The sequence below is a fragment of the Nannobrachium achirus genome, assembly GCF_963921795.1.
Source record: "Nannobrachium achirus genome assembly, chromosome: 22".
Classification (NCBI taxonomy): domain Eukaryota; kingdom Metazoa; phylum Chordata; class Actinopteri; order Myctophiformes; family Myctophidae; genus Nannobrachium; species Nannobrachium achirus.
The window spans coordinates 35450239-35465238 of NC_137829.1; the positions used below are offsets into that span (position 1 = coordinate 35450239).

General features: G+C 42.2%; 1 protein-coding gene across 2 annotated transcripts in view; it reads right to left on the reverse strand.

Annotated features, from left to right (window-relative positions):
* The window catches only part of LOC308307282 (high affinity cGMP-specific 3',5'-cyclic phosphodiesterase 9A-like), a 58481-nt gene that overhangs the window by 24895 nt on the left and 18586 nt on the right, over positions 1-15000 (reverse strand). For both annotated transcript variants that reach the window (XM_080752466.1, XM_080752465.1), the window contains exons 5-6: positions 13369-13423; positions 8395-8465 (exon numbers count right to left, since the gene is read on the reverse strand). In XM_080752466.1, the coding sequence (XP_080608592.1) occupies positions 8395-8465; positions 13369-13423 (126 nt within the window). The remainder of the gene's footprint in view (positions 1-8394; positions 8466-13368; positions 13424-15000) is intronic.

A 15000-nucleotide genomic window follows, 5' to 3' on the forward strand; every position in this document is an offset into this window, starting at 1 on the left:
AATGTTTCTGTTAACGTCTGTGCGACAGCACGCAATCTGGTGTTTTCTGAGAAAGGGGATGGGGGAGCAGGTGCAGGAATGATGCGCCCATTGCTCCCATTTGCACACACACACACACACACACGCGCACGCACGCACGCACGCACGCACGCACGCACGCACGCACTCAACCCACTCACGAATGCACCCACCAACAGCAAGGCACAAGCAGGGGCGTCACAAGGGGGGGGATGTGGGACTGAGTTACTAGGGCCCAAGGTGGAGGGGCCTTAATTATTTTATACTTTAGCTATTGAAAAATAGCAGACATACAAGCTCACAGCGCGGCACCGAGTGCCACGCTGCGAGCTTGTAGATCTGCTATTTTTTGAAAAGTCATGAAAATGTGTGCAAATCTTTGAATATATTTTTTAAGCAAACATTTGTAACTCAAATTTTGCTCCTGGGGGGTCCCTGGAACTAAATATTTTGAGATGGGGGTCCGTGGCCAAATACATATAATTTTGGGGGTCCTTCACATGAAAAGGTTTGAGCACCACTGACATAGAAACATATGTTTTTCAAAAAACCTATTCAATTCAATATTCCATTATTCAAAGACAAACTTTCAAGATTTTTCAAAAATAGCAGATCTACAAGCTCGCAGCCCGGCACAGAGTGCAATTTTTCAAGAGTTAAAGCACAAAAAAATGCGTTCCCAGTCTAAATGGGTTAAACCCCCCCCTCCTATGAAGAACATTCATGGGGGGCCCGCAGTGAATCCTTGTACCCAGGGCCCAGAATTTGGTGCGACACCCCTGGGCACATGTACTGTATCTACTGTGCAAGCTGCCTACTCCTTGCCCCCCAGCCAGTCCCACAACACACACACCTGAGCGTCATGCCCATATAGACCACTGAATCGTGACGTAAATTGTCCACCCACATAAAGGATTCTAGTTCCACTGCCTTGTAGGGCATTCACGAATAGTGATTTTTAGTATTCGAATTATTCGACCTCAAAGTATTCGAATAGTCGAATATTCGACAGGACTGGCCAAACTATCAAATATTAAGTAAGCAAGAGCCAAGCTTTATAAACTATATAATTTTGAAAGAGAAAACAATAAAATAAAATAAAAATAAGCGAATATTCAACTTCGGTGAACAACGTCGAACAGTGACTTTGATATTCGAATATTCCGATATTTGGTGAATGCCCTACTGCCTTGCAGGCTAATGAGAAAGACAGTGGGTATTCAATCGACACATAGACATCAAAGGGGGCTTGAGCCCCTGCCCTTTTATCCGTCTGTAAAAAGTGCCCTCTCCAGAACCATGAATGCAGTTTTTACTATGGCGAAAGAAATGCAAATACCCTCTTTCCATGCCATACCTGAAGGCAGCGTTCAAGATAATTGCCTTGTCCAAACTCTCCTGAACTTGAATGTTAAAAGAATTGTCCTCTCTGTGTAGAAATCCATGCCATTAATCCATTAATTAATTGGACCACAGCAAACCCATACTTAACCGGAACCAGCTATATAGACATTTTATTAGGACCCCAACCAATCAAATGCCATAGAATGTGGAGGTTCCGATCATGGCATGGCTGAATATGGAATGACTATTTCATATATCCTCTGTATGTTATTCATATTATACGTATGCTGTTTGCATTTCCCTAGATGCTGTAAGTATGTTATTTACAGTAGATGCTATTTCTGATGGGGTCATGCCTAACATGTACCCTCAGCCCTCAGTTTAGGATTAGGATTGGGGTTAGGGGTTAGGTTTGGGTTAGTTTTAATTTTGAGGCAACATAGGGCTGAAGGAACATAGGTACGCTCCTGTTCTTATGTACAGTATACCTGGTATCCTAATAGTAGCACTTTCTGTCTAGGTCCCAGACAGCACAGCGACTTAGCGCAGATGCCTATTTCCCCTCTGTAACAATGTAGGCGTTATGTAGCGCCGGGAGCGTTTGCTCATTGGGAAGCTGCATTTGCGACGTCGCTTGCCAATTTAGCTCCTCACTCGCGCAGCATCGGCAAGTGACGTCACAAATGCATCTTCCCAATGAGCAAACGCTCCCGACGCTACATAGCGCCTACATTGTTACAGAGGGACCTACTATGTCGCTGTGCTGTTAGGGGTGTCTTTGCATCTATTTACTTGACCACTTAACCCTGTCGTTTGTTGACTAGGGCTCAAGCTGCTTACCCTGATCTTGCACTTTGTAAGTCACTCTGTCCGGATAAACGCCTAAATTGCATTTGTAAACTGTACATATCCACTCCACTGTCAAACAGAAAATGAAAAAGAGCTATAAAACTATTAACTTGAGCTACCTCAGACACTAAAGCCCGTAAGTTACTATGAAAACCTCCACTGTCTGTCCGTCACGTCACATCACATCACGTCACATCACGTCACGTCACGTCACGTCACGTCAAGTCAAGTCACGTCACGTCACGTCACGTCACATCACGTCACATCACGTCACGTCACGTCACGTCACACTTTTAGCCCTACCCTTATCTCCAGAACCGTTGCCCCTATCCATGCCAAACTCACATGCCCCTCTTCTAGCGCCGCCATGAGGTTGCTAAGGCCAATTTTGGGCGGTCGCTTATCTCCCAATTAGGGAGTCTTACTGGTTCATATTTGGTTATTGCTTGTTCATTCCAAAGCTTAGTCAGCGTGAATGCTGCAGCACCACACACAGCGCAGTAAAACAATTCAGCGTTATGATATGTCAAAGAGGCTTTGATCTCTCATCATTGGCCTGGCAAGGTCATCTGTTTCTAGGGGCATAAACACAGGAATATGGCAGCTATTTACCACTTGCCAACTTGGCACATATTAAATGACCAAATGTGTCCACCATTACAGGATCAATTGCATTGTCCATATCTTTTGCTCTGTTTCTTTTTAGAACATGCACACAATCGTGGCTGCAATCCAGAAATAATTGTAATGAATACAACTTTCTTTTAACCAATATGTATGTAGGGTAGAGTATGTTTAATACAATAGAACTAGCACATCTGCAGTGGTTGAAGGTGGTCTCCCTACTCTTCCACTGAGAAATCTGGGGCAGATGCATACTCCACTTTTAGAGCCGAATTTATTTTAGTGGAGACTCTTTGTGTCTCCATATGGAACCACTGCTGGCCAATCAAATTATTGATTTAGGAATGCTAAACAAAACAAAAACATCCATGAATTCAACTCTCTATGGGGTGAGTAATCAATTGAAAAAAAAGTATTTTTAGGGGTGAACTATCCCTTTAGTAGCAGCACTCCACGTACAAAACAAGAACAAAATCGTAATGATTATTTCTGCTCAAAAAGTAACAATGTCCTTTGCATTCTAAATGTCAATACCGACTGTAAATATTATGAACACTAACAGCATGTGACCCTCATTCACCTTTTAGTGTGAATGAGGCCAGTCTGGGAAGCAATGCACTAATGATTGCAAAACGATTACTGATTAAATGTTCCCGCGCGGCATTCCTGTAAAGAACACCACGATCAAAATAAGAAAAATAAAGTTGGTTCAACTGCCCGGACGGACGGTCTGTCGACGTATCTTTATAGATCCAATTTTATAGCCGCATTGATGCAATTATAGGATTATAGTGTGAAGCCTTCGGATCAGATGCTATCGCTGTGTAAACGCAAAGCAGGACACCGAGAGGTCAGGGGCCTCGTGGAGACTTCCTCCTCACAGTTAATAAAAAATGCAGCGCAAACAACAGGTGAATGCAGCCGGCAGCCAGCCAGCCATGAAGGTCACGGATCATGTATTCTTTTCTTTTTCTGAGCGGTGCAAGCGCTCCCATGCTTGACAGAGAGTGTATGCCCCCCTATGTATCTGCATGTCTCTATGTCCCTATGTATGTCTCTATGTTTTCCTATACTCACACGCCTCGTATAACCTCGCGTAGCCAGGCTTACTCATCTGCGAAGAGAAAAGCCCATGGTCACAACATGAGGCAGAGACTGCATAAGAGGGTGGGACTTCCGCCATGTGAACTTCCCCGGAAGTTGTCTTTTTTTTCTTTTCTTTTTTTGACCAATCACCGTGCAGCGTTCCTGTAATCTATTCCCGTTCCGTCCCGGTCAATAAGTAAAAAGACAAAGCCGTGGCTGTGGTTTAAATGAGAGAATCTGGTGTACTTTACAAACTTATGTAATAGTTGTGTTGAAATTCTCCTTAAAATCTATTTTTCTAAAGAGTTAAGAGCTATGGTCTATGGTTTGTTTCACCGGGGGATGTAAACAGACCTGCACCGCATGACATAAATTCCCTTAATCGCAGCACTTCTGCCACTTCCGTATTAAAGGACAACTCCGCCCTAAATCATTTCTAGGTTCATTGTCCTACTTATATTGATCCAAAATTACTGTCCATGGGGTCTATTAGGCAGAAATTCTCCTGTTGTCCAGTTTCCCCATAGCAGAACCCAGCAGCTCTCATAGCATAAAGTGGAGCCTATAAGCCTATCACTTTTACACTATTTGTTGTGGTCAAAAGTGATTTATTTTTTCATGAATGTGTCATTACAAACACATCTATGCCTTGGTTGTCCCACACAAGCCACCACAGTCTCATAAATAATGAAAAAAGGAAAGCATTCGGCACAAGTGCCAATCAAAGTGACTGTACTGGCCAATCACAGTGCATCTTTTCCGGGACTAGGCAAAACACATAAAAGCATAACATCTGTTTAGCAGAGTGTGATGGCTTGTGTGGCAATGAAAACACTTTTGACCACAACAAATAGTGTAAATGTGATAGGCTTATAGGCTCCACTCTATGCTATGAGAGCTGCTTGATTCTGCTGGGGAAACTGGACAACAGGGGTATGTTTGCCTAATAGACCACATGGACAGTCTTTTTGGATCAATATAAGTATGAAAACTAGCCTAGAAGTGATTTAGGGTGGAGTTGTCCTTCTCACTTGGGTGTGATTTGATCCCCGGCTCTGCATGGGAACGATGTTGTAGTGTCAAGACACTAAACCCCTAATGGCCACCGATGAGCCATCGGCCATCGAGGTAGGGATGCATTGTTTGGTGTGAATAGTTGGAAGTTATAGTGAGTCTTTACTTGAAATGTATGGAAGTATTGAGTTCTAAACAAAAGGATCATCTTTGGTAATTGGCTTAATATGAAACAAAGACTGTTCTTGGCACACATTTGCACTTGGGAAAGCCATCCCTAGAAGACGACCAGTTATCCCTGTGGTAACCTTTCTGACACCTCCCGCTTAAAACCCCAAAAGCCAGAAGGATAGGACACCTGACCTGCGTTACCGTTTGACAGATATACCGCCCCAGTCAAACTCCCCACCTGTCACTGTCCCCGGAGCGGGTCGCGCACCGCTCGCACGGCGGCTTAACGCCAGAAGCGAGAGCCCGTACATTCATCGGTGAATGTACTGCACATTGTAAAGCGTTTTGAATAAGGCCCGTATATGAATACACATTTTAGAATTTATATTTACCATTTAGTTAATATAGATTCAAAATCTGTTTAACCACTCTATTACAACATAACTGAAGTTGATACTATGGCTATTCAAAAATAGCCGATCTACAAGCTCACAAATTCTTGGGAAATTGGGAAAAATGTTGAAAGTTAACAACACAAATCCTCTCTTATGGGGTTCTCCGTTGGATCATGGAGGTCCTTGAAAATGAGAACGACTGCTCTTGTTCAATGTTCAGACAAATTCCTAATAACTGGAGGTCAATAGCAGACCACATACAACCTCTATCACTACTTATCTAATCAATGACTCATAAAACACTGCTGCAAAACAGCTGAATTAAGACGGGAGGTGTGAAGTTATCTCCACAGTCCACACAGCTATATGCTGCCCTACAAAGGCAGAGTGCAGTAATTTCAAACAAAAAATGGTTTTAAAGTGTTACAGCTGATCAGCCAAACGAGATAAAGGCATAAAAGTGATATTACACTTATTGTACACCCCCCATTGGCCCCAATATCACACTAAGGCTAATTTGACCTTTGGGCAACACAAATAAGTCGGAGTGTCCGAAAACGTAGTTACCGCACTCTGCCTTTGTAGGGAAGTATGCGCCGATCATGAAAATGTCACTGTACAGGGGCAAATAATCATGTTGTAGGCTATCAGTTCACCACGAGGAAATGGGGACATGAAGGCGTATAACTGTTCCAAAGCAGCTATGCACAGATCAATGGAAACATGTCTTTACAGTGGTTCAAAACATTTAACAATACTTTGCATTGAGGAGCAAGGAGATTCAGAAATGCATTGATAAATGTGCAGTTCAAGGCAAGCAGGGACATTTTTTGTTTCCAAGTGGCTGCGTGCATGTCTGTCTGTCTGTCTGTCTGTCTGTCTGTCTGTCTGTCTGTCTGTCTGTCTGTCTGTCTGCATGCCATGCATTTGTGCACGCAATTGCATGTCTGTTTATGTGCCTGTATATGTGTATAAGCAAGCAGCATAGAAAGTGTGCTTTCTTTCATGTGCCTGCAACCAAGCTAATAAGTGCCCTGTTACTGTTACCTTTTCACGTGCAAGCAATACGCACCATAACCAGGGACCTGGAACATGGGCATGTCATTATAGCATTATATACTATTATAATGCTAGGTGAGCATTTTTAGGAATTTTCCCAAATAGCCAAAATAGCAGATATACAAGCTCATAATCCGTTGCGTCGTGCTGCATTTGTAAGCTTGTAGATCAGCTGTTTTCACCACGCGACACCATCGTACAACAAAGTAGAAAACAGGCCAACAGTGCATGGCAAACTGCTTGCTGCGTACATTGATCCAGTGGTGGACAATATGGAATGCAAATCTTCTGAGCTAAAGCCAAACGTTCTTTTCAAAACAAAGCATCATTTTGGATTTGTTTATCATGAGGCATGAACGGATCATGCCACTGCATCATAATCATAGTGGAAGTTGTATAGTATGACGGAGGTACATTTACTGCACTGATCATTGGGATCACTTTCAGAGAAATTTGACGAATGATAGATACACTGACAGCGCGAGGCGTTGTGAGCTTGTAGATCTGCTATTTTTGGCTAAAGTTCTCAAAATATGGACGCTAGGGTTTCTATCTCACAAAGATTTGGAGGCCCCCCTGTAGTAACTCTGAGGACCCCCTAGGGGTCCCGGACCCCCTGTTGAAGACCCTTGCTTTAGTCCATTGAGGACCTGAGGACCTGTTTCTATAAAATGTCTTCTAAATCCTAACAGTTTGCATCCTTTGACTGTAAATATTATGAACAGCATGTGTGATTTGAGTTCCTCCTCATTCACCTCATTCATGTGAATGAGGCCAGTCTGGGAAGTAATGCTCTGATGACTGCAAAGCGATTACTGATTAAATGTTCCCTCGGGGCATCCCTGTAAAGAACACCACGATCAAAAAAACAAAACAAAAAAACAAGTTGGTTCAACTGACCTATGTTTCTATATCATGGTCCTCAATTTCTTTTTAAATTATTATTATTTTCATTATACGTATTTGGCTGCGGACCCCCATCCCAAAATGTGTTGTTCCAGGGACCCACCCAGAAGCAAAGATGTTAACTTGTGTAATCCATGTTGCACATCAATAGGACATTTAAGTGCTCTTTAAACATACACTGCCGTACAGTATGTACAAAGGAGGGATTACTATCACTGGTGATTATTAGTCATTGGCAATGTTAATGATTTGCTTCTCAGGAATCTGCCTGCCATAATTCGTACGCTTCTCTAATAATCAGCGTAAATATCAAAATAAAAACTTGATAACAGCGGTACTTTGACTTGAGGAAGATATTTCGTCATGCTCCCAATCTCTGCGGCATGTAAAAGGGACATGCGTACTTATGTAATGTACAACATTATTAGCATGTTACTGCTGCTCTTAATAAGGAATGTTATACCTGTGTAAACATCCAGATAAACACTTAAACACTAGGGCTCTATTATGATCCAGGTCTTATGCCTTATGCCTTAACTTCTTTGCCTTTTTTTGCTATATAGACATTTTTTTATATTTCAAATAGCTGATCTGCAAGCTCACAACGTGCAGATGTAGATCAGCATTTGAAGTATTTAAAAAAAAAAATCAAAATAGTAAAAAAAAAAGGCAAAGAATTAAGGCATAAGGCATAAGACCTGGATCATAATAGAGCCCTAAAAGTAGCACATATACAGTAGTACACAGCACAAGTATATTACACAAGTACAATTATGAAAGTGTAACAGGTTGTAATTGGGTGAGACAGTACTTTCCCCCTCTCTACAGACATACAGAACACATGTACGCTACATGTATCAACGGTATGAACGAGAAGAAGGATGACAGCTCATCATCACAACAAAGTGACGGTGGTGCTTTTACTTACGCTCTACCCTCTTCTCCAACATGGCCAGGCGGTTGGTCACCTCGGTCTTCAGCTCGTTGATCTTGAACGCCCTGCGGGGTAGCGAGACACACGATCAAACTCAAGGAGTTGGGGAATAAGTGCAGCGGAGAAAGAGAAGAGGGTGGGGGGCGGGAGGAGGGGGAGTTACCATGAGACTTTGAGAGTATTCCCGTAAGAGAGAGAGAGAGGGGGGGGGGGGGGGGTATCTTTGTTTGTACAAAGAGATACAGGCAGAGAGAATAATTCACACTCTCGGATTTAACCCATTTAGGCCTAGAATTATTGAATGCTTTAACCAGTGAAAAATAGCAGATATACAAGCTCGCAGTGCCGCGCTGCGAGCTTGTAGATCTACTATTTTTGAAAAAGTCGTGAAAACGTGTGCAAATCTTTGAATATCTCATTTTTAAAGTGAACATTTGTAACTCAAATATTTGCTTCTGGGGAGTCCCTGATACAAAATATTTTGAGATGAGGGTCCGTGGCCAAATACATATCATTTTGGGGGTCCTTCACATGAAAGAGTTTGAGAACCACTGACATAGTAGTCTCTCGAGAACAGACTAACTGAGCTCCAGTTAAGTGAAAAGGACCTTTTCTTTGACGATGGCTGGCCAGATTGCAGACATGGAAACATGGGTTTTTCCAAAAACCTTAGAAGGATTCAAAAGACACTTATAGAATCGGGTCAAAATTCGAATTTTCAAGATTTTTCAAAAATAGCAGATCTACAAGCTCGCAGCGCGGCACTCGGTGCCGCGCTGTGAGCTTGTATCTGCTATTTTTCAATAGTTAAAGCATAAAATAATGATACACAATAATGTGTACCAGTTCTAAATGGGTTGTTAAACGAACACTAAGGATTTTACAGTGTGGGTGGTTGTTGACAGGTGATAGCCACGACTGTCGGTAGCGTTCCAGATAGCCGCAGCAACTGTTACGGTAACAGTTAGCTAACAGACGGATGAGATAAGCGAGGTGCAGGCACACTGACCGGCGAGACATGATGGCAATCTGTGCCATCTGTGTACACCTGTGTATGACTGTGGAACAGTGTCAACCATCAGGCGCTGAGCCCCGTCACCATGCAAGTCTTATTACACTTATTGCTGTCTGGCACTATCACTTATCAATCAATCAATCAATCAATCAAGCATCTATATCGGAGCACTTGGAGGCAATCCTAAACCAGAATGTTTAGCTACATATTCCCACAAACACCTCTCACAAACATAGCCACCACGTCGAACAAACGTGAAAATTTTAAAATGTCCACATTTTAAACATGCCACTCTTTGAACCGCATTTATTTCAATTTAACAAAATTTGCCTCACGCAGAGCAGCCACTCCTGACGGAATGATCCAACGTTGACCGGCGACGCGATTTGCGTCACATATGGGCGTATAACTGCCTGCAAGCTGCAAGCAACAGAGATGGGGGGAGGATGGGGGGGTGGAGAGTAGAGAGAGTAGAGAGACAGAGCGGAGCTGTTCTGCTTCACACCAAACACTTACACTACACAGGGACATACACTGCCATTGGAATATGATAGGAATAGCGTGTTTTAAACCTTCTACTTTACCCTTTCTGCAATGACAACCTTAAAAATGCAGCTTACAGCAGAAAAATGACTTATTTAAGCCACGCGTGTGTGTGTGTGTCAGTTCTCCATGTTCTCAACAAAACATTGCTTCCCTCCATAAAGAGTAGATTATGCATGCGATGTTTGACCAGACACGCGTGTGTGTTTGTGTAGTCCGTTAACAAGCATGGTATGTTGGTAGCGATACTTTTGTACTTTTACTTGATACCTAACGTTGGGAAGTGTTACCGAATAGAGAGAGAGAAAGAGAGCGCGAGAGAGAGAATCGTATTTCAGAGAGAGAGTTCAACTTCTGACGTAATTCTGGAGACGCCTCGCGCAAGACGCACATCGAGATGTTATCTGCGTGAAGATCAGCTGATGTGTGTTTGTCTCCCGTTCTGTCCAAGCAAGAGAGTGAAAGTTTTTTTTCTCTCTCTCTTTTTTTTTCAAGCCGCTGCCTGCTGTGAGTGCCGTGCTGTCAACATAAAACGAGCTGTATATCCTCTGTGTTGCTAAAGCTCCCCTATAAATCACATGTTTGTGCAAGAAAGAAAAGATTGTAAATCTGTTGATCCAAATGAAGACTGAGACTCAGAGACTGTACAGCAGGAGCTCTGCAATGAAGCGCAAAGTAGGCTACGCTGTAAATAGGGTGAAGTCAGGTAAATTGGGACACTTTTTGGAAGCGCAAAGTATAGGGTGAAGCAGGGCCGTGCAGCCCATAGAGGCAAAATAGGCAGCCGCCTGGGGCCCCCTCACAGCCTGGGGGCCTCATGAGATTATTATTATTATTTTATTTTTTAACCAACATGGCCATCAGGGGGCCCCAGTTGAGCTCTCAACTGTGAGACAGAGAACAGTTGAAGTGAGGGTGAGGGTTAACATTAGTTCATTAGAATCTGAAAAGAAGTCAGGTAATTTGGTCCGCTTTTTGGTAATTGGCCTAGGAAACTAAGAAAAAGCAATGTGTGATACTGAATTTGTTTTTATGATTAATAAGGACTGTTGTCAACATGTTTAAGTTAAATTTATGTAATAAAATAAATTCGTTTTGATCCTACAGCTTTTGAAACAGCTGTCACACATTTTCTTGATTAGCAGTTTTCAGGTAATTTGGGCTACCATATCAGCTGAAATGACGGGCACTGTTACGATGTTAATATTATGGGCTCATTGGGCTGTATGCAGACACATACATTTACTGCACCCATCATTTAGCTTGTCAGAGTGGTCGTTGGAGCGCCTCAGTGCTGCTGCAGAAGTCACGTGCAACTTCTTCCAGAGAGATTGATTGATTGATTGATTGATTGCATAGGAAATAAATGAGTCAACTGTAACTCCATCAGGTGCTTTTGTTTTACATGCTGCTAGGAATACACCATGGAACAGTGGTTCTGTTCATATCAGGAACCCTCAAATTTTTTCTAACACATTTTTGGACACTGTTCCTACACATTTTGCCCAGTAGCTAGATAGATACATACATACATAGATAGACAGACAGACAGACAGACACATAGATACATAGATATAGAACTCTGGCGGTGTGCTTCACTTCAAAATCTACATTAGTGGCATTTACCTGTCGCTCTTGCGCATTAACATCATACCTTATTTTAACACACCAAGCCAACACAGAGCAAGCTTTCCTGTACCTGAGGGGTTTGAATTGTAATAAAGTAAATGTCATGTTTTCAAAATGCATAACTTAGAGGGGAGATTCATAATAATTACGGTCAGCCTCATGGTGGTGCTATAACAGCCCACTTCACATTTTGCCCTATAACTCTTTAACCATAGGTCGGAAAATCAAAATGTATTTTCCCCAGGATTCCTTGGGTCATGACACATGTCCCCACATAGGCCACACCCATTTGCATCAGGACAGATTTTCCGCCATTTTAAATTTTCTTCAAAACACACTTTTTGCTCCTTTTCGACATATTTCCTCCAAATCTCACCAAAATCGGTACACATGTTCTCTGGACCCATGCAATAAACATATTCAAGCGACAATTTTCATAGTCCATATTGTTCACCTGTAATATGCTTCCAAAGTTAGTGGGAGGGGCCTATTTATCAGAAAAGGCCAAAAATCACAAACAAAACATCCAGTCAAGACTAAATTCGAATCACATGTCAAGGGTTGTATGCTCAACGAATTCCCAGAAGCAGGGCGTGCCACAAATGCACAAAATGCAACCGTTTCATGCCAAAACATGATTTTTGGGGGAGCAATCCTCCCAAAATGAAAGTTTGCTTATTTTGCTGACGCAAACATATTTCTCACATAAGCATATACTATACACTGTATATGCTTATGTTTCTCCATTAGCATATATGCTTATGTTTCTCTGGCAGTGTGAAAGGACTGACAGATACAGATCTCCATATATGCCCATATCAGTTGGAACACTGCTGCAATTTAGCTGTGAGCGCCCGCGAAGCGGGCGCGATCTCTAGACGTGAGCGGTCCGAAGGGCCGCGAACTTCTAGTGTACTATAAACTTACAGTACATGTTTGATACCGGTACCTGCTCCTGAGCGATGTCTCTTACTTATACAAGAGACTGACATATTGTTGTCCCGTTATCTGACTTTCTACTTTGTTTTTGTCTCCATACTCAGTGGAGGAAAAAGTATAATCCGTTACAAGTAAAAGTCTGGACTACAGAATTTACCTGAGTTAAGTGCAAAAGTGTTGGTATAAAAATGGCAAATAGCAAATCTATGCGACGCGTTGTGAGCTTTTAGATCGGCTATTTTCCAATAGCCTAGGTATAAAATAGGTCTAAAGTGGTTTACCGGTATGTGTTATAATAATATAATTTATACATGCAAAGTAACTAGTAACTAAAGTTTTCAAATACCGTAATTGCCGGACTATAAGCCGCGGCTTTTTCCCCATGTTTTGAACCCTGCGGCTTATACTACAGTGCGGCTTATATAAAGATTTTTACAGCAAACGGCCAGTTAGTTAGTTTTACAATGGTCTTTAACAAGGATTTATATATAGATTTGTACAGCTAACAGCCACCAGGGGCGCTCTAGCAGGAAGCAGGAAGGACACCTGCGGCTTATATTCAGGTGCGGCTTATAGTCCAGCAATTAGGGTAAATGTAGTGTGAAGTAAAAAGTACTTAGTTACTTTACATCACTGTCCATACTACATGCAAATCGAGCTTGAAAATAATTTCACCCACTATTTTACACCTGTAAGCTTGTGACAATAAACTTTAACCACTTAAACCACATTTAATGACAATTTCATCATGTTACATTCAAACAATTTCAAAAAAAGGTTGTCACCATAGCCTACAAGCTCACAACCACAGGGGTTAAGGATAAGTTGAAGTCTGCACTCACCTGGTGAACTGCTCGGCCACCTGCATCAGCACATTCTGAAATAGTTCCTCTTTATCTGCGAGGGAGAGAAAGATGTGGAGTAGTGTTACACACACACACACACACACACACACAGCACATTACACACGGATACATCAACACTCAGAGAAACAAAAATCAATAGACAGAAGGACAGGTGGCGAGGCAGAAGAGAGAGAGAGATTGAGAGGGACAGGGTTCCCACACATTTTTACCAATGAATTTCCCCAAAAAAAATCAAAAACTATTCCAGAATATTTAACCCAATTTCCAGGACTATGTAACAATCATTCAGCGCATTAGCGAGTCTCTTACTCCTTCTACAATGCCCAAAGACAGGCAGAATAGCAAAAATAAAGCGTGCACGCCGCGACCGGACCGTGGCGTCACGTGCATGCGGATCATGCACGATGGACACGCACACGCCCACAAAAATCGGGGCAGGGAAACCTCAAAGTCGATTTATGGTGGCAGTAAATGAGTTAACAAAATCAATAACCAAAAACAATGCATAGCCGTTTTTTCCAGGACCTTCCAGAACCCTTGATCAATTCCAAAACTTTTCCAGGACTGGAAAAATATTTTTCTAATTTCAAAATATTTCCAGGAATTTCATGACCGTGGGAACCCTGGAGGGAAAAGGGAAAGAGCGACAGAGAGAGTCAGAGAGAGAGTGCGAGAAAGTAACAGTGACAGAGACAGAGAGACAGACAGAGCGAGAAAGATACATAAAATCTCCTACTTCGCTGATCTCACCATGGATGAAAGGCAGTCTGAAAACAGTGCCAGCGTATTATGTTTACAAAACACCAACTTCTAATGCCTCTCGCCACACACGGGGAACAACAAGCCAATGACACAAACAAAGTCTGACACCTGGACAAGACCTCTTTGTCGTGGGCAAAGTTCACCCGGGCAGGCCAATAAACTCGCGGCTACAGGAACTTGTAAAAAATAAAAGATCACAACTCGTACCGGCCTGCGCTTTGTGTCACACACATTCCATCTCTGGTTCAGGGGAACAGGTCAAGGGGAAGAGGCTCAAAATAGCATCATTAACATGTGCCTCTGTGATTGATTAATTTAGCCATGCTGGCACAAGAGAGCAAAGTGCCACTGAAATATAGAAGCGTTTAAGAAACAGCAAAAAAATAGGCAATCTACAAACTTGTACTTGGCTGCACTTGACTGTTGCTTAGCTATTTTCGCTCAAATACTTAGCATAGGGCTTAAAATGGTGAGGAGCAGGTGGCATAGAGTACACAAAATGTTTACTAAATTGGTTGTTTGTGTTGAATATACAGTAAGACCTATACCTAAGTTCACTGTTTGAAAACGTCAAAATATGGGCAATATGGAGTACTTGTGATATCCCCCCTCAATAATAATATTATATCGCAATATTTTAATCTATCCCCTGCCATCCCCTCTCTCTTGACATTGTCTCTCCATTGTAGTTTGTACCACAAAAATGCCTTAAACGCTAAAATTAAAGGGGAAGACCACCCATTTTCAATATTGAACTATGTCATTAATATACCTTAGAGGAGTTGTGTGGAAATAGAAAAAAAGGTTCCCCCTCTTCTGTGTTGCCTAGAACTGGAGGATTGATTT